At 65.0% G+C, this 16,366-nt stretch overlaps 1 protein-coding gene across 1 annotated transcript in view; it reads right to left on the bottom strand.

The window, feature by feature from the left end:
• Positions 1 to 317: 317 nt before the first annotated feature.
• The window catches only part of MUC2 (mucin 2, oligomeric mucus/gel-forming), a 32,852-nt gene continuing 16,803 nt past the window's right edge, over positions 318 to 16,366 (bottom strand). The window contains exons 33-56 of the mRNA XM_069470675.1: positions 15,923 to 16,339; positions 14,951 to 15,475; positions 14,267 to 14,740; positions 13,403 to 13,912; positions 9,434 to 13,257; positions 8,641 to 8,850; positions 8,200 to 8,432; positions 7,730 to 7,904; positions 6,787 to 7,034; positions 6,082 to 6,265; positions 5,610 to 5,838; positions 4,948 to 5,126; positions 4,613 to 4,682; positions 4,398 to 4,516; positions 4,259 to 4,290; positions 3,155 to 3,332; positions 2,839 to 2,943; positions 2,586 to 2,626; positions 2,357 to 2,479; positions 2,020 to 2,115; positions 1,331 to 1,459; positions 1,091 to 1,130; positions 636 to 762; positions 318 to 546 (exon numbers count right to left, since the gene is read on the bottom strand). Of these exons, the coding sequence (XP_069326776.1) occupies positions 318 to 546; positions 636 to 762; positions 1,091 to 1,130; positions 1,331 to 1,459; positions 2,020 to 2,115; positions 2,357 to 2,479; positions 2,586 to 2,626; positions 2,839 to 2,943; positions 3,155 to 3,332; positions 4,259 to 4,290; positions 4,398 to 4,516; positions 4,613 to 4,682; positions 4,948 to 5,126; positions 5,610 to 5,838; positions 6,082 to 6,265; positions 6,787 to 7,034; positions 7,730 to 7,904; positions 8,200 to 8,432; positions 8,641 to 8,850; positions 9,434 to 13,257; positions 13,403 to 13,912; positions 14,267 to 14,740; positions 14,951 to 15,475; positions 15,923 to 16,339 (8,497 nt within the window). The remainder of the gene's footprint in view (positions 547 to 635; positions 763 to 1,090; positions 1,131 to 1,330; positions 1,460 to 2,019; positions 2,116 to 2,356; positions 2,480 to 2,585; positions 2,627 to 2,838; positions 2,944 to 3,154; positions 3,333 to 4,258; positions 4,291 to 4,397; positions 4,517 to 4,612; positions 4,683 to 4,947; positions 5,127 to 5,609; positions 5,839 to 6,081; positions 6,266 to 6,786; positions 7,035 to 7,729; positions 7,905 to 8,199; positions 8,433 to 8,640; positions 8,851 to 9,433; positions 13,258 to 13,402; positions 13,913 to 14,266; positions 14,741 to 14,950; positions 15,476 to 15,922; positions 16,340 to 16,366) is intronic.

Genomic DNA, 16,366 nt, shown 5'->3' with positions numbered 1-16,366 from the left:
CCGAGGGCAGGGGGCCGGGGGGCCGCGTTTCGGACACAGGGTCTGCCAAAGGCGCGAGCGGTGCCCCCGTGTCCTGTGTGCGGCGCCCACGGGGGGCCGAGGGGCCCTCTCCCAGCCTGCCAGGCCTCGACCGTGCACAGCGGCCAGCCCGGACCCCTGCGGCGTCAACGCAAACCACCAGCACAGCGTGTCTGCCGGGTTTATTGCGGGAAGCAAAGGGTTGAGAAAGACTCAGAAATAAATATCCACAGAGAGAAGCCGGTGCAGGAGGTGAGGAAGCTCAGCGTGTCAGCGGGGACGGGGCCGCCCGGCCGCGCTCACTTCCGCCCCGCACGCCGCAGGGAGCGCCGGGCCCGGCTGAGGGTGGTCTGCCGGGCCTCCGGGAGCCCACAGACGGTGTCCTGGCACAGGCAGCTCTCGATGTGCGTGTAGGTGTGCTCCAGCGAGCTGCCGTCGGGGCAGCTCAGGACCACCTCGCGCTGGCTGGTTCTCTCCTCTTTGCAGCAGGTGCACCTGTGGTCCAGGGACTGGGCCTCCTCAGAGTACCTGGGGGGAGGGCCGCAGTGAGGGGCCACCTCCGGGGGACAGCGCCAGCCTCGGCCCCGCCCAGGGCACACTCACAGCCCGGGACTCACATGACGAATGTTCCACAGGACCCAGAGCAATCGTTCATGGTGACCAGCTTGGTGCAGCCGGCGTACGAGATTTCCCTGGTGACAAGGACGGTGGAGCAGAAGGTCCTGGTCTCGTTGCGAGGGATGCCTGGGGGAAGGAGGCGCAGGCTCAGGGGTGGGGCCGCCACACCCTCGAGGGTCCACACTGGCTCTGCTCTCCTGCCCGCCGGCGTCCTCCCTCCCCAGGCAGGGCCAGTCCTCCCCCTCGGCCCTCCCTGCCCTCCCCTGGGCGAGCGCCGTGGGCTCCACCCACGCAGGGACTCGGGCTTCCTGGGCACCCCGGGTGACGCCCTCAAACTCAGCATCCAGACTAGAGCGGGAGGCGCAGAGGAGACTGGGGACCCGCCCGCGCCTCCCTCCCCGCACCCACCCCCAGGCCTGGCCGGGCGAGTGCCCGCCTGCCGCCCTGTACTCACAGGTCCTGCAGCAGCCGTTGGGCATGAGGGTGATGGAGCCCTGAGGGAGAGGAGAGTGAGCCCAGACCCGGGGACACTGCCAGCGGTGACAGCCCCCTTCCTAGCACGGGGCGGGCATTCCTGCCGAAGGGCTCGGGGCAAAGCCTCGGGGCAGCTCAGGCCAGGCTCGAGCCCCCGGGGACTTTGAGGACCCCCCCACTCCCAGCAGAGCACACAGCAGCGCCCCAGACAGCCACACACCGGGACGCAAGTGCTGGGGTCGAAGTCCGGGCAGGTGATGTTGGAGATGGACGAGATGAGCTGGTTGTGGATCTTCATGCAGCTGAAGAAGGTGCAGTTGTTGCTGGGGTCGCTCTGTATGTCGCTGGGCTGTGGGCAGAGGGCGGTGAGGGGCGGGCCGGCCCGGCCCGGGGGTGACCAGGGCACACACTGCAAACACCTGGCGGTGCAGCTGCTCGGACAGGCCCGGCCTGGGGGCCGCGTGACCCCCTGAACCTATGGCTGTGACCTCACTCGGAAGCAGGGTCTTTGAGGGCATCATTCCATGAGGGATCTTAAGATGAGACCACCCTGGATTAGGGTGGGCCCCAAATCCTTACAAGCGTCGGAAGAGGAGAGACACAGACACAAGGGTGCAGTCCCCTGATCACGGAGGCAGAGACTGGAGTGGTGCGGCCACAAGCCAAGGGACGCCCGCAGCCCCCAGGAGCCGGGAGAGGCAGGAGGGACCCTCCCCAGGAGCCCCCGAGGGAGCGTGGCCTGAGCCACTGGCGCTTGGACTCCTGGGCTCCAGAACTGGGAGAGCCCATTTGTGTTGTTTCAAGCCCAGTGGTGGCCGTTGGCACGGCAGCCCCGGGACACCCACACGCAGCTGTGTCGGGGACTGGGCAGGCCCTGCCGCGCCGGGGGCCGGGCGACCCTGTGCGCACCTTCAGGATGTGCTGGCCTTGGGGCAGGTCCATGACGCAGTGCGTCTGCTCGCACTTCTTGCAGCACTGCCCAGGGGCCTCCACGAGGTCGAAGCCCTGGGGACAGACACCGAGGCTGAGCTCCAGGCCCGGCCCCCCGCCCAGGGCCCCCGGGGCTGCAAGACCACCCCCCACTTGCGGGAGGCCCCGGCCTGGGCAGGTGCAGGGCCGGCATGGAACACAGAAGAGAAAGCGTCACAGCAAAGCCCCGTGGAAGTGGACGGGTCTGGGTGCTTTTCTGGGAGGGGGAAGAGGGTAGACCGAGGCAGAGGACGGGGTGGGGCTCGTGTCCACTCACAGGGCCGCAGGAGACGTTGCAGGGCACGTGGGTGCAGGCGATGACGTTGAGGGACGTGCTGTTGTCCACGTCCTCGGTGCAGACGCAGTTCTGGCACTGGGAGGAGTACACTGGAGAACCCGGCTGCAGGTGCAGGGACGGCCAGTGAGCGGGACCCCCGGCCGCCCCAGCCAGCGCAGGAGCCCACCCGGGACCCCCAGCGCAGCCCCGCCCCCCAGCCAGGGCTCACCTGATACTCAGCATTCTCGTGAACACACACACCCTTGGGCTCTGGGAGGAGGGGGAGGAGAAAGGCGTTAGAGGCCGTCCTGCAGCGGCCACTCGGCCCGTCCCTGCGGCTCCTGGTGTGCACCCGGTGGACAGACGGGCGCTGGGGACCGGGGACCGGGGGCCGGGGACCGGGGGTATGTCAGCCGAGCGCGCAGCTGTCTGTGTGGCCCCCCCAGAGGGAGCGGTCCCACCCGCCCCCCTGCCCTGCTCACCACACGAGTACACGGGGCAGCACCTCCCGGACACGGTCTTGCTCTTCACTTCGAACCCCAGCGAGCACACGGGGGGCTTCTCCTGGCACAGGCTGCTATTGCACTCTGGGGGGCGGGCGCACGCAGTGAGGGTGGCGCCTCACAGGCACGGCCCCCTTGCCCGAGCGCAGGGCGGGTGGGGCCCCTGCAGGTCCCCTCCCTGCCCGGCCGGCCCTGCACAGGGACGCCAGGCCTGAGCCCAAAGCCAGCGGCTCCCAGCTCCCCACGCGGGACGGCCCAGCATGCGGGATGTGCCCCCGGCCAGGGGGGACCTTACTGCAGAAGGTGATGTTGCAGCAGGTGTCGGCGGGGTTGACCTCTGTGACGAGGGAGGTGCCGTCCTCCTCGCAGTGGCTGGGGGCGCTCTGGCTGCACTGCTTGGACTGGCAGACGATGCCACTCCCACCCTCCAGGCAGACGCAGCTCTTGCAGTCGAACTCGAAGCTCTCCCCAAACTGCAGGGGGAGGCGAGGGGGAGAAGGGTGGCCTCTCGGTCAGCCCCTCCCCACCGCCAGACACGCAGGGCGGGGCCGGGGCAGGGCCCAGGCCACTACTGGCACAAAACTGTGACTGTGCACCAGCGTCTGCCACCACGGGCCTGGCACGTGGCAGATGCGCCTCTCAGATGTGTCAGCTCTGTACAGAATTGCACTAAGACTCGCACCACGTGGCTGTGACCACACGTAGGAGACCCAGACTGCACTGAGGTGGCCAAGGTGTCACCTTAGGTTTGGACTGAACATCACATGGCCAGTGCGGGGTGGGGGGATGGGGTGGGGATGGGGGTGGAGAGACAGGGTGGGGGGATGGGGCAACTGGGGTAGGGGTGGAAAGATGGGGGGGTGGAGAGACTGGGGTGGGGGATGGGATGGGGATGGGGGTGGAGAGATGGGGTGGGGATGGGGGTGGAGAGACAGGGTGGGGGGATGGGGCAACTGGGGTAGGGGTGGAAAGATGGGGGGGTGGACAGACAGGGTGGGGGGATGGGGTGAGTGGGGTAGGGGTGGAAAGATGGGGGGGTGGAGAGACGGAGTGGGGGGTGGAGAGACAGGGTGCGGGGATGGGGCGAGTGGGGTAGGAGTGGAAAGATGGGGTGGGGGTGGAGAGACTGGGGTGGGGGATGGGGTGGGGATGGGATGGAGAGATGGGTGGGGGATGGGGTGACTGGGCTAGGGGTGGAGAGACTGGGCTGGGGGGTGGAGAGACAGCGTGGGGGATGCAGAGGTGGGGGATGGAGGGTGACTGTCCCTGCTAACTCAGCCCTTCTGGATTTCAATGACTCATATTTGATTTTTGAGGCTCCTGGGTTTTCACTGCCATCCCCCACCCCCAAAACCCAGCATTTGTGGGGACCCCCCGCCAGCACCACAGGGGGGCCTACCTCTCTGGGCACATTGTCAGGCCCCACGCAGCCTAGGAGGAGGGAAAACACAAGTCCTGTTAGTGGGGTCCTCGTGCGGCAGGGCGCTGGGGTCAGCCCCGTGGCCCCAGCCTCCGGGACCCACAGGAGAGGCCCGTACCGCAGGTCTCCACGCAGACGTCGTAGCCGGCGGCGTAGCTGGTGGTGCCCTGGGGACAGAAGCAGCCTTCCACCGTGCTGTTGCTGCTCTCCGAGGACGAGGACGAGGACGAGGACGAGCTGGAGGGCGGGAGGCTCGTCAGACGGGCTGGGAGGGGAGGGGCTGGGAGTGGGCGCCCAGACGCGCTGCCGGAGGTGGGTGCTCCCGCAACATACCTGGACTTGCAGGTGGGCTCTTCCGCGGGGCCGCAGGCCCGGTACTCCCTGTGAGACGGGCACTCCACCGCTGCAGGACACACACGTGGCACCAGGAGGGCCGGTCAGGGAGGAGCCCGTGCCCCCGAGGGCCAGCGTGGCCCAGCGCCCCACGGCACCCCACCCTCCACCCTGGCGCAGCCTTCTCAGCTGGGCTTGGGTGCGGGGCTGTGCTCAGCAGGGCTGGGGGAACTCCCCGCACCCCGGTCCTGTCCCCCCACGTGCCTGGCCCCGGCCCACCAACTTCAGGCTGGGCACAGGGCCCTGCGGGACACAGGGGCGAGGTGGGCACTTACAGCAGGTGCCCTGGGTGTGGTTCCGCCAGTCGATGCAGGCGCCCTGCTGGGCACAGAGGGCCGCGTAGGCCTGCAGACTGGCGCACTCCATGCCCTCGTCGGGCACGAAGCAGCTGTCGAACACGCAGGCCTCGTAGTAGTACTGGGGGTCCACGAGGGTGTGGCAGGGCGCAAACACACTGTGTGGGGAGGGCGGGTCACATTCCGGCTGCCGGGGGAGCGGCACCGCCCCCCACGCTCCCCAGCAAGCACCCCGCCAGGCTGCCCTCCCGGCCGGCTCAGCACCCAGAGGGACAGGTGGCCTTGCAGGGAGGCGGCACTGGGGCCTGGTTCCTGGAGACAGACGCTGTACGTCTAAGTGTCACGGTGCCAGCGTCCCTCCCGAAGCCCTGGCAGGGGCCACCACCCCGGCACGACGCCCACACCTCTAGGGACGGGGCACTCGCTCCCCGTGGCTGCTGGCTTCAGGAGCACCCCACCCCCACTGCCGAGGCCCAAACCTGCCGCCCCCCAGCCCTGTGGGGCCACCTGGTCCACCCCCGGCCGCAAGCTCAGCGGGCCCTGGGCCACCCCGGGCGGGAGAGGCTGAGGAGGGGGAAAGAGGCGGGGGCTGGGGGCTGGGGAGGGGCTGCGCTGAGGCCATGTTCAGCCGGGCAGGTCACCTGTCTTTGATGAGCTGGCAGAGCGGAGACTTGACGCAGTCCCCGGGGAGGGGCAGGCTGCTGCCCCCGGGCACGGTGGTGGCCGGGCGCTTGGTTGTGGAGATGAGGTGGGGACAGTGTGGCTTGGAGGGGTCGTTCACTACCCACTGGTCAGCCGCAATCTCACAGCTGGACACGACCTCCCCGCTGGGCAGAATGCAGTCGTCCGCGGTGGTGTTGGTGCAGGTGCCTGTAGCGCGAGAGGGGCCCTGTGGTGCCGGTGCCAAGTCCAAGTCCCCCACAGACCGGGCGAGCCCTCCCCCGCTTCAGCCTTGGTACCGGCTGGGCCAGGGCCGCGGGCAGGGATGAGGCCAGGCCGACCCCTGCTGGCTCCCCACAGGGACCAGACGCAGGGCGCTGGGGCCCGCACCCGGCCCGGGCTGGGCCAGCTTCTGGCGCAGGTCTCGGGAGCCGGCAGGGGCCGTGCGCTCACCACACTGGCCCTTGGTGTTGTTGCCAAACAGTCGGTAGGGCAGCCGGATGGAGAAGGACAGGCCGTTGTAGGAGACCAGGGCGCCCAGCTCGGGGATGGCCACCACGTAGTTGATGCCCGACTCGTACACCTGCAGCCCGTACTTCTTGTACGGCAGCGCCACCGTCTGCTTGTTGACCTGCACCTGCAGTGACACGGCAGCTGGTGGCCACCCCGGTGCTCTCCAGGACAGGTGCGCCCGACGGGCAGGGTCACCACCCACCTGTTCTCAGCCCTGCACGTGGGAGGGTGTCTCCGCCCCCCCACCCCCTTTCCTGTCACCTTTCTGGCTCCCTTCCACCCACAGGAGCAGCCCCGTGTCCCAGGTGGTCCCAGGGGTCAGCCCGGGAAGGCACTTCCTGGGCCCCCGTGCACGTGCTGGGCTCCCCAGGCCTCTTGGCCATCAGAGTCAACGATGCCACGTGGTAGGGAGGTCTCCGCTGGGCATGTGCAGAGCCCCTGTCCTTAGGGAGGGAGCCGGGCCCGGGGGCCAGGCGTGGGGGCTCTGGGGGGCTGTGAGAAGAGTTGACATGGCCCTGAGCGAGGCCCCACCCTCTTCCACAGGCCAACCAGGGCCCTGCAGCCCAGTCCTCTGCCGCTTGGGGACCGCCACGTCCCGGAGCCCATGACAGCTCCGCTGGGAGGCCAGGGCCGCGCCTAATGTACCTGCACCTCCATGGGCACCATCTGCACGGTCTTCATCAGCACCTCCTGGGTCTCGTGGCGCACAATCAGGGTACGGGGGCAGGACACTTTGTCGTTGACATCACAGTGGTAGTTGTCGATGTAGACCCCGAAGTTGTCCACTGTGGGGGTGATCTCCTCCACCAGCACATAGGTGCAGTTGCCCTGGTAGCTGTAGTAGAGCCCGTCGAAGGTGACGTAGTGCGGGTCCCCCCAGCCCGTGCAGTAGCCTGTGGAGGGAGCTCGGTGAGCCGGGCATAGCCCCAGCCAGGCCAGGACGCGGAGCCTCGAGCAGGTCTGCAGCCCCGGCTCCGGGCGTACAGCACACGTGGAGTCTGAGCTAGAGCTGATCCGACTCAGCCTCCGGCCCCCAAAAGTAGGTTTCACCCAACCCGTGGAGGCCCACTCTGCAGCGTGGGGCTGGAGCTGCCGGGGGAGCGGCACCGCCCCCCACGCTCCCCAGCAAGCACCCCGCCAGGCTGCCCTCCCGGCCCGCTCAGCACCCAGAGGGACAGGTGGCCTTGCAGGGAGGCGGCACTGGGGCCTGGTTCCTGGAGACAGACGCTGTGCGTCTATGTGTCACGGTGCCAGTGTCCCTCCCGCAGCCCTGGCAGAGGCCACCACCCCGGCACGACGCCCACACCTCTAGGGACGGGGCACTCGCTTCCTGTGGCTGCCGGCTTCAGGAGCACCCCACTCCCCACTGCCGAGGCAGTGGCTCAGGCAGAAGGCTCAGGGTTCAAAGCCCACTCTGCCCCCCACGGTGGAAGCATCCTTGTTCCACAGAGGTGACCTCACTCTGCCAGGCATGTCCTCGGTCTGTCTGGCCCACCATGGGGTCCTCCGATCAGCAACGAGGTCAGTCTGCACCCGGAGAGCCTGGCCCTCACACCCCAGGGGACCCGCCAACAGCCACAGAACTCACAGTCGCACTCCCAGTGCCAGCAACAGCCGTCGGGGTCCAGCACAGACACAGGCTTGAGGCCGTTGGAGCAGGTGGGCATGGGTGGGGGCTTGCACTCCACCTCCACAATTTCCACCGTGTTGTCGTGCTTGCAGGTGGCCATGAAGCATTCACACAGCCTCCAGGTCTCGTTCTCCTGTGAGTGGGAGGGTGAGGGGCAGTCAGCCAGACCCCCACGCCCACACAGCCAAGGGGCTGGGCATGCTCTGGAATGCGAGTGCCTACGAGCCCTGCCCGGGAGGCTGGAGGCCAAGGGGGCCTTGTTGCAGCCGGCCATCACGATAGGCACGGTGGGCACAGTTACGGGTGGTGGACTCAGTAGACCCTGCACCTGAGAGACTGCTAGAAGCCTCAGACCTCGGACGGTCAACAGGAAGATGGTGTCTGGACACTTGCTGCCTAGGGAACAAAGCCACCCTTGGCCTGCTGACCTGTCTGGGAGGATCAAAGTCAAGGCACCCAGAGGGCTTGGTGGTGGCCGGCGTGCTGGGCGTTGGAGAGGATGTTGGCTTCAAGAACGTAGTCGTCAGCGTTGGCTTAGAGGGCGTGGGCGTGGGGGAGGGCGTGGCTGGGCACGACCAGTTGTAGAACTCAAGGGTGCAGCTCAGTGAGCAGTTCACATAGTAGCACGTGTCTCCGTGTGTGCCGTTGTACACCAGCTCGCCTGCAAAGGGAGCGAGCCCCAGTCCTCACCCCATCCAGAGGCACACGCTGGCAGGTCCCCACGAGGTCATGAGGGAAGCCCCCATGCCCAGGAGACATGCATCCACAGCCAGCATCCGGCTTCCTGAGCCAACCCCTACTGCATCAGAAAGAGCCAGGACCCAAACCAGCCTCAGCTGTACCAGGCGCTAGGAGTGAACCACGGGTACCTGGCGCGTAGTAGGTATCGTTCAGCACACAGCACTCGACAATGGTGGATGGGATGTGAATGGTTGTCAGCGTGGGGGTGGGCACCCTGGAGGAGGAGGTGCTGGAGGTCGTGGTCGAGGGGAGGGGTGGCCAGGTGGGGGTCCTCACAGGGGTTGTCGACACAGAGGCAGGTGGAGGTAGCCCAGTCGTAGTTCCGGGGGTGGTGGTTCCTGTGAGAGTGCAGGTGGGAGTGAGGGCTGAGCTGTCCCTGTACATCTCGTGGTGACACAGAGGCCCACAGGGGGAGCTGGCACTCCAGGTGGCACCATGGCTTGCTGACCAAATCTGCTAATGGTAAGAGGTGGCAGGACAGGGTTAGGTGCAGGACACTGGTCCATCTGGGAGGTTCCAGGATGGCTGGCTGTGAAGGCCCCAGGGAGGGCGGTGGCAACAGGAAAAGGCAGAATGCCCAGGGCCCTTGCTGGCAACTCCTGCCCTGCACAGCCCTGGTGGGCTCCCATGGGAGAGACTTTGCCCTCGATGCCACCTCGCACAGCAGTGGGCAGAGGAAATTGGGCAATGCAGCTGCACTTGAGGAAAGCCTCTGGGTGTGAAGCACAGTGGCCTCGAGCTCTGCTGCCCACACCAGCAACAGGCAAGCACACCCCGAACACCCAGCGATCAGGCTCGGCGGGCAGGGAGGCACACAGAGCTGGCCTCAACCTTCCTAGGATAGGCTCTTGCTGTGCAGAGCAGGCACTGGCACTGGGCGAGATTCCAGGCAAGAACAGGGTGGTTCCATGTGTCTGTTACCTGGAGGGGCTGCAGTGGTGCTGGGTGTGGAGACCTGAGATCCTGGATGTGAGGAAGTGGTGCCGCCTTCTGTCGTCGTAAGCGTTGGTGTCGTTGACGAGGAGGGCACCGGTGTGCTAGAGGTCTCCGAGGGAGGTGAGGAGATGGTAAAAAGGGTGGTGGACTCCGTGGAAAGGGAAGAGGTGGACTGAGAGGTTGGTGGGGTGGAGGACTCAGGTTGGGATTTGGGGGTGGTTGACTCAGCAGTGGGCACTGTGCCTGGAGGGGTCGGGATGACTGTGCTTGTGGTGGTGGGAGCTGGAGTACGGGTTGGGGTCCCTGTAGTGGTGGTACCAGGTGTTGGGGATGGGGTGACTGTGCTGGTGGTACTAGGTGTTGAGGTTGGGATCCCTGTGGTGGTGGTACGAGGTGGTGGAGATGAGGTCCCTGTGCTGGTGGTACTAGGTGTTGGGGTCGGGATCCCTGAGGTGGTGGGACCAGGAGGTGGGGATGAGGTCCCTGAGGTGGTGGGACCAGGTGTTGGGGTTGGGATCCCTGTGGTGGTGGTACCAGGAGCTGGGGATGAGGTCCCTGTGGTGGTGGTACCAGGTGGTGGAGATGAGGTCCCTGTGGTGGTGGGACCAGGTGTTTGGGTTGGGATCCCTGTGGTGGTGGTACCAGGTGGTGGAGATGAGGTCCCTGTGCTGGTGGTAAGAGATGATGAGGTTGGGATCCCTGAGGTGGTGGGACCAGGAGCTGGGGATGAGGTCCCTGTGGTGGTGGGACCAGGTGTTGGGGTAGGGATCCCTGTGCTGGTGGTACCAGGTGCTGTGAATGGGGTCCCTGTGGTGGTGGTACCAGGTGGTGGAGATGAGGTCCCTGTGCTGGTGGTACTAGGTGTTGGGGTCGGGATCCCTGAGGTGGTGGGACCAGGAGGTGGGGATGAGGTCCCTGTGCTGGTGGTAACAGGTGCTGTGAATGGGGTCCCTGTGGTGGTGGTACCAGGTGGTGGAGATGAGGTCCCTGTGCTGGTGGTACTAGGTGTTGGGGTCAGGATCCCTGAGGTGGTGGGAACAGGAGGTGGGGATGAGGTCCCTGTGCTGGTGGTAACAGGTGCTGTGAATGGGGTCCCTGTGGTGGTGGTACCAGGTGGTGGAGATGAGGTCCCTGTGCTGGTGGTACTAGGTGTTGGGGTCGGGATCCCTGAGGTGGTGGGACCAGGAGGTGGGGATAAGGTCCCTGTGCTGGTGGTAACAGGTGCTGTGAATGGGGTCCCTGTGGTGGTGGTACCAGGTGGTGGAGATGAGGTCCCTGTGCTGGTGGTACTAGGTGTTGGGGTCGGGATCCCTGAGGTGGTGGGACCAGGAGGTGGGGATGAGGTCCCTGTGCTGGTGGTAACAGGTGCTGTGAATGGGGTCCCTGTGGTGGTGGGACCAGGAGCTAGGGTTGAGGTCCCTGTGCTGGTGGGACCAGGTGTTGACGTGGGGATCCCTGTGCTGGTGGTGCCAGGTGTTGGGCTTGGGAATCCTGTGCTGGTGGTACCAGGTGTGGAGGTTGGGATCCCTGTGGTGGTGGTACCAGGTGGTGGAGATGAGGTCCCTGTGCTGGTGGTAAGAGGTGATGAGGTTGGGATCCCTGAGGTGGTGGGACCAGGAGCTGGGGATGAGGTCCCTGTGGTGGTGGGACCAGGTGTTGGGGTTGGGATCCCTGTGCTGGTGGTAACAGGTGCTGTGAATGGGGTCCCTGTGGTGGTGGGACCAGGTGGTGGAGATGAGGTCCCAGTGCTGGTGGTACTAGGTGTTGGGGTCGGGATCCCTGAGGTGGTGGGACCAGGAGCTGGGGATGAGGTCCCTGTGGTGGTGGGACCAGGTGTTGGGGTTGGGATCCCTGTGCTGGTGGTAACAGGTGCTGTGAATGGGGTCCCTGTGGTGGTGGTACCAGGTGGTGGAGATGAGGTCCCTGTGCTGGTGGTACTAGGTGTTGGGGTCGGGATCCCTGAGGTGGTGGGACCAGGAGGTGGGGATGAGGTCCCTGTGCTGGTGGTAACAGGTGCTGTGAATGGGGTCCCTGTGGTGGTGGTACCAGGTGGTGGAGATGAGGTCCCTGTGCTGGTGGTACTAGGTGTTGGGGTCGGGATCCCTGAGGTGGTGGGACCAGGAGGTGGGGATGAGGTCCCTGTGGTGGTGGGACCAGGTGTTGAGGTTGGGATCCCTGTGGTGGTGGTACCAGGTGGTGGAGATGAGGTCCCTGTGCTGGTGGTACTAGGTGTTGGGGTCGGGATCCCTGTGGTGGTGGTACGAGGTGGTGGAGATGAGGTCCCTGTGCTGGTGGTACTAGGTGTTGGGGCCGGGATCCCTGAGGTGGTGGGACCAGGAGGTGGGGATGAGGTCCCTGTGGTGGTGGGACCAGGTGTTGGGGTTGGGATCCCTGTGCTGGTGGTAACAGGTGCTGTGAATGGGGTCCCTGTGGTGGTGGTACCAGGTGGTGGAGATGAGGTCCCTGTGCTGGTGGTACTAGGTGTTGGGGTCGGGATCCCTGAGGTGGTGGGACCAGGAGGTGGGGATGAGGTCCCTGTGCTGGTGGTAACAGGTGCTGTGAATGGGGTCCCTGTGGTGGTGGGACCAGGAGCTAGGGTTGAGGTCCCTGTGCTGGTGGGACCAGGTGTTGACGTGGGGATCCCTGTGCTGGTGGTGCCAGGTGTTGGGCTTGGGAATCCTGTGCTGGTGGTACCAGGTGTGGAGGTTGGGATCCCTGTGGTGGTGGTACCAGGTGGTGGAGATGAGGTCCCTGTGCTGGTGGTAAGAGGTGATGAGGTTGGGATCCCTGAGGTGGTGGGACCAGGAGCTGGGGATGAGGTCCCTGTGGTGGTGGGACCAGGTGTTGGGGTTGGGATCCCTGTGCTGGTGGTAACAGGTGCTGTGAATGGGGTCCCTGTGGTGGTGGGACCAGGTGGTGGAGATGAGGTCCCAGTGCTGGTGGTACTAGGTGTTGGGGTCGGGATCCCTGAGGTGGTGGGACCAGGAGCTGGGGATGAGGTCCCTGTGGTGGTGGGACCAGGTGTTGGGGTTGGGATCCCTGTGCTGGTGGTAACAGGTGCTGTGAATGGGGTCCCTGTGGTGGTGGTACCAGGTGGTGGAGATGAGGTCCCTGTGCTGGTGGTACTAGGTGTTGGGGTCGGGATCCCTGAGGTGGTGGGACCAGGAGGTGGGGATGAGGTCCCTGTGCTGGTGGTAACAGGTGCTGTGAATGGGGTCCCTGTGGTGGTGGTACCAGGTGGTGGAGATGAGGTCCCTGTGCTGGTGGTACTAGGTGTTGGGGTCGGGATCCCTGAGGTGGTGGGACCAGGAGGTGGGGATGAGGTCCCTGTGGTGGTGGGACCAGGTGTTGAGGTTGGGATCCCTGTGGTGGTGGTACCAGGTGGTGGAGATGAGGTCCCTGTGCTGGTGGTACTAGGTGTTGGGGTCGGGATCCCTGTGGTGGTGGTACGAGGTGGTGGAGATGAGGTCCCTGTGCTGGTGGTACTAGGTGTTGGGGCCGGGATCCCTGAGGTGGTGGGACCAGGAGGTGGGGATGAGGTCCCTGTGGTGGTGGGACCAGGTGTTGGGGTTGGGATCCCTGTGCTGGTGGTAACAGGTGCTGTGAATGGGGTCCCTGTGGTGGTGGTACCAGGTGGTGGAGATGAGGTCCCTGTGCTGGTGGTACTAGGTGTTGGGGTCGGGATCCCTGAGGTGGTGGGACCAGGAGGTGGGGATGAGGTCCCTGTGCTGGTGGTAACAGGTGCTGTGAATGGGGTCCCTGTGGTGGTGGTACCAGGTGGTGGAGATGAGGTCCCTGTGCTGGTGGTACTAGGTGTTGGGGTCGGGATCCCTGAGGTGGTGGGACCAGGAGGTGGGGATGAGGTCCCTGTCCCGGTGGTACTAGGTGTTGAGGTTGGGATCCCTGTGGTGGTGGTACGAGGTGGTGGAGATGAGGTCCCTGTGCTGGTGGTACTAGGTGTTGGGGTCGGGATCCCTGAGGTGGTGGGACCAGGAGGTGGGGATGAGGTCCCTGTGGTGGTGGGACCAGGTGTTGGGGTTGGGATCCCTGTGCTGGTGGTAACAGGTGCTGTGAATGGGGTCCCTGTGGTGGTGGGACCAGGAGCTAGGGTTGAGGTCCCTGTGCTGGTGGGACCAGGTGTTGACGTGGGGATCCCTGTGCTGGTGGTGCCAGGTGTTGGGCTTGGGAATCCTGTGCTGGTGGTACCAGATGTGGAGGTTGGGATCTCTGAGGTGGTGGGACCAGGAGCTGGGGATGAGGTCCCTGTGGTGGTGGGACCAGGTGTTGGGGTTGGGATCCCTGTGGTGGTGGTACCAGGTGGTGGAGATGAGGTCCCTGTGCTGGTGGTAAGAGGTGATGCGGTTGGGATCCCTGAGGTGGTGGGACCAGGAGCTGGGGATGAGGTGCCTGTGGTGGTGGGACCAGGTGTTGGGGTAGGGATACCTGTGCTGGTGGTAACAGGTGCTGTGAATGGGGTCCCTGTGGTGGTGGTACCAGGTGGTGGAGATGAGGTCCCTGTGCTGGTGGTACTAGGTGTTGGGGTCGGGATCCCTGAAGTGGTGGGACCCGGAGCTGGGGATGAGGTCCCTGTGGTGGTGGGACCAGGTGTTGGGGTTGGGATCCCTGTGGTGGTGGTACCAGGGGGTGGAGATGAGGTCCCTGTGCTGATGGTACTAGGTGTTGGGGTCGGGATCCCTGAGGTGGTGGGACCAGGAGGTGGGGATGAGGTCCCTGTGCTGGTGGTAACAGGTGCTGTGAATGGGGTCCCTGTGGTGGTGGTACCAGGGGGTGGAGATGAGGTCCCTATGCTGGTGGTACTAGGTGTTGTGCTCTGGATCCCTGAGGTGGTGGGACCAGGAGGTGGGGATGAGGTCCCTGTGGTGGTGGGACCAGGTGTTGACGTCGGGATCCCTGTGCTGGTAGTGCCAGGTGTTGGGCTTGGGAATCCTGTGCTGGTGGTACCAGATGTGGAGGTTGGGATCCCTGTGGTGGTGGTACCAGGTGGTGGAGATGAGGTCCCTGTGCTGGTGGTAAGAGGTGATGCGGTTGGGATCCCTGAGGTGGTGGGACCAGGAGCTGGGGATGAGGTCCCTGTGGTGGTGGGACCAGGTGTTGGGGTTGGGATCCCTGTGGTGGTGGTACCAGGTGGTGGAGATGAGGTCCCTGTGCTGGTGGTAAGAGGTGATGAGGTTGGGATCCCTGAGGTGGTGGGACCAGGCGCTGGGGATGAGATCCCTGTGGTGGTGGGACCAGGTGTTGGGGTTGGGATCCCTGTGCTGGTGGTACCAGGTGCTGTGAATGGGGTCCCTGTGGTGGTGGTACCAGGTGGTGGAGATGAGGTCCCAGTGCTGGTGGTACTAGGTGTTGGGGTCGGGATCCCTGAGGTGGTGGGACCAGGTGTTGGTGTTGGGATCCCTGTGCTGGTGGTAACAGGTGCTGTGAATGGGGTCCCTGTGGTGGTGGTACGAGGTGGTGGAGATGAGGTCCCTGTGCTGGTGGTACTAGGTGTTGGGGTCGGGATCCCTGAGGTGGTGGGACCAGGAGGTGGGGATGAGGTCCCTGTGGTGGTGGGACCAGGTGTTGGGGTTGGGATCCCTGTGCTGGTGGTAACAGGTGCTGTGAATGGGGTCCCTGTGGTGGTGGGACCAGGAGCTAGGGTTGAGGTCCCTGTGCTGGTGGGACCAGGTGTTGACGTGGGGATCCCTGTGCTGGTGGTGCCAGGTGTTGGGCTTGGGAATCCTGTGCTGGTGGTACCAGATGTGGAGGTTGGGATCCCTGAGGTGGTGGGACCAGGAGCTGGGGATGAGGTCCCTGTGGTGGTGGGACCAGGTGTTGGGGTTGGGATCCCTGTGGTGGTGGTACCAGGTGGTGGAGATGAGGTCCCTGTGCTGGTGGTAAGAGGTGATGCGGTTGGGATCCCTGAGGTGGTGGGACCAGGAGCTGGGGATGAGGTGCCTGTGGTGGTGGGACCAGGTGTTGGGGTAGGGATACCTGTGCTGGTGGTAACAGGTGCTGTGAATGGGGTCCCTGTGGTGGTGGTACCAGGTGGTGGAGATGAGGTCCCTGTGCTGGTGGTACTAGGTGTTGGGGTCGGGATCCCTGAAGTGGTGGGACCCGGAGCTGGGGATGAGGTCCCTGTGGTGGTGGGACCAGGTGTTGGGGTTGGGATCCCTGTGGTGGTGGTACCAGGGGGTGGAGATGAGGTCCCTGTGCTGATGGTACTAGGTGTTGGGGTCGGGATCCCTGAGGTGGTGGGACCAGGAGGTGGGGATGAGGTCCCTGTGCTGGTGGTAACAGGTGCTGTGAATGGGGTCCCTGTGGTGGTGGTACCAGGTGGTGGAGATGAGGTCCCTGTGCTGGTGGTACTAGGTGTTGGGGTTGGGATCCCTGAGGTGGTGGTACCAGGTGGTGGAGATGAGGTCCCTATGCTGGTGGTACTAAGTGTTGTGGTCTGGATCCCTGAGGTGGTGGGACCAGGAGGTGGGGATGAGGTCCCTGTGGTGGTGGGACCAGGTGTTGACGTCGGGATCCCTGTGCTGGTAGTGCCAGGTGTTGGGCTTGGGAATCCTGTGCTGGTGGTACCAGATGTGGAGGTTGGGATCCCTGTGGTGGTGGTACCAGGTGGTGGAGATGAGGTCCCTGTGCTGGTGGTAAGAGGTGATGCGGTTGGGATCCCTGAGGTGGTGGGACCAGGAGCTGGGGATGAGGTCCCTGTGGTGGTGGGACCAGGTGTTTGGGTTGGGATCCCTGTGGTGGTGGTACCAGGTGGTGGAGATGAGGTCCCTGTGCTGGTGGTAAGAGGTGATGAGGTTGAGATCCCTGAGGTGGTGGGACCAGGAGCAGGGGATGAGGTCCCTGTGGTGGTGGGACCAGGTGTTGAGGTTGGGATCCCTGTGGTGGTGGTACCAGGTGGTGGAG

The sequence above is a fragment of the Eulemur rufifrons genome, chromosome 6 (genome assembly GCF_041146395.1).
Source record: "Eulemur rufifrons isolate Redbay chromosome 6, OSU_ERuf_1, whole genome shotgun sequence".
Classification (NCBI taxonomy): domain Eukaryota; kingdom Metazoa; phylum Chordata; class Mammalia; order Primates; family Lemuridae; genus Eulemur; species Eulemur rufifrons.
Note: the sequence above shows the minus strand (reverse complement) of the source record. Positions and strands in the feature narration are given on the sequence as shown.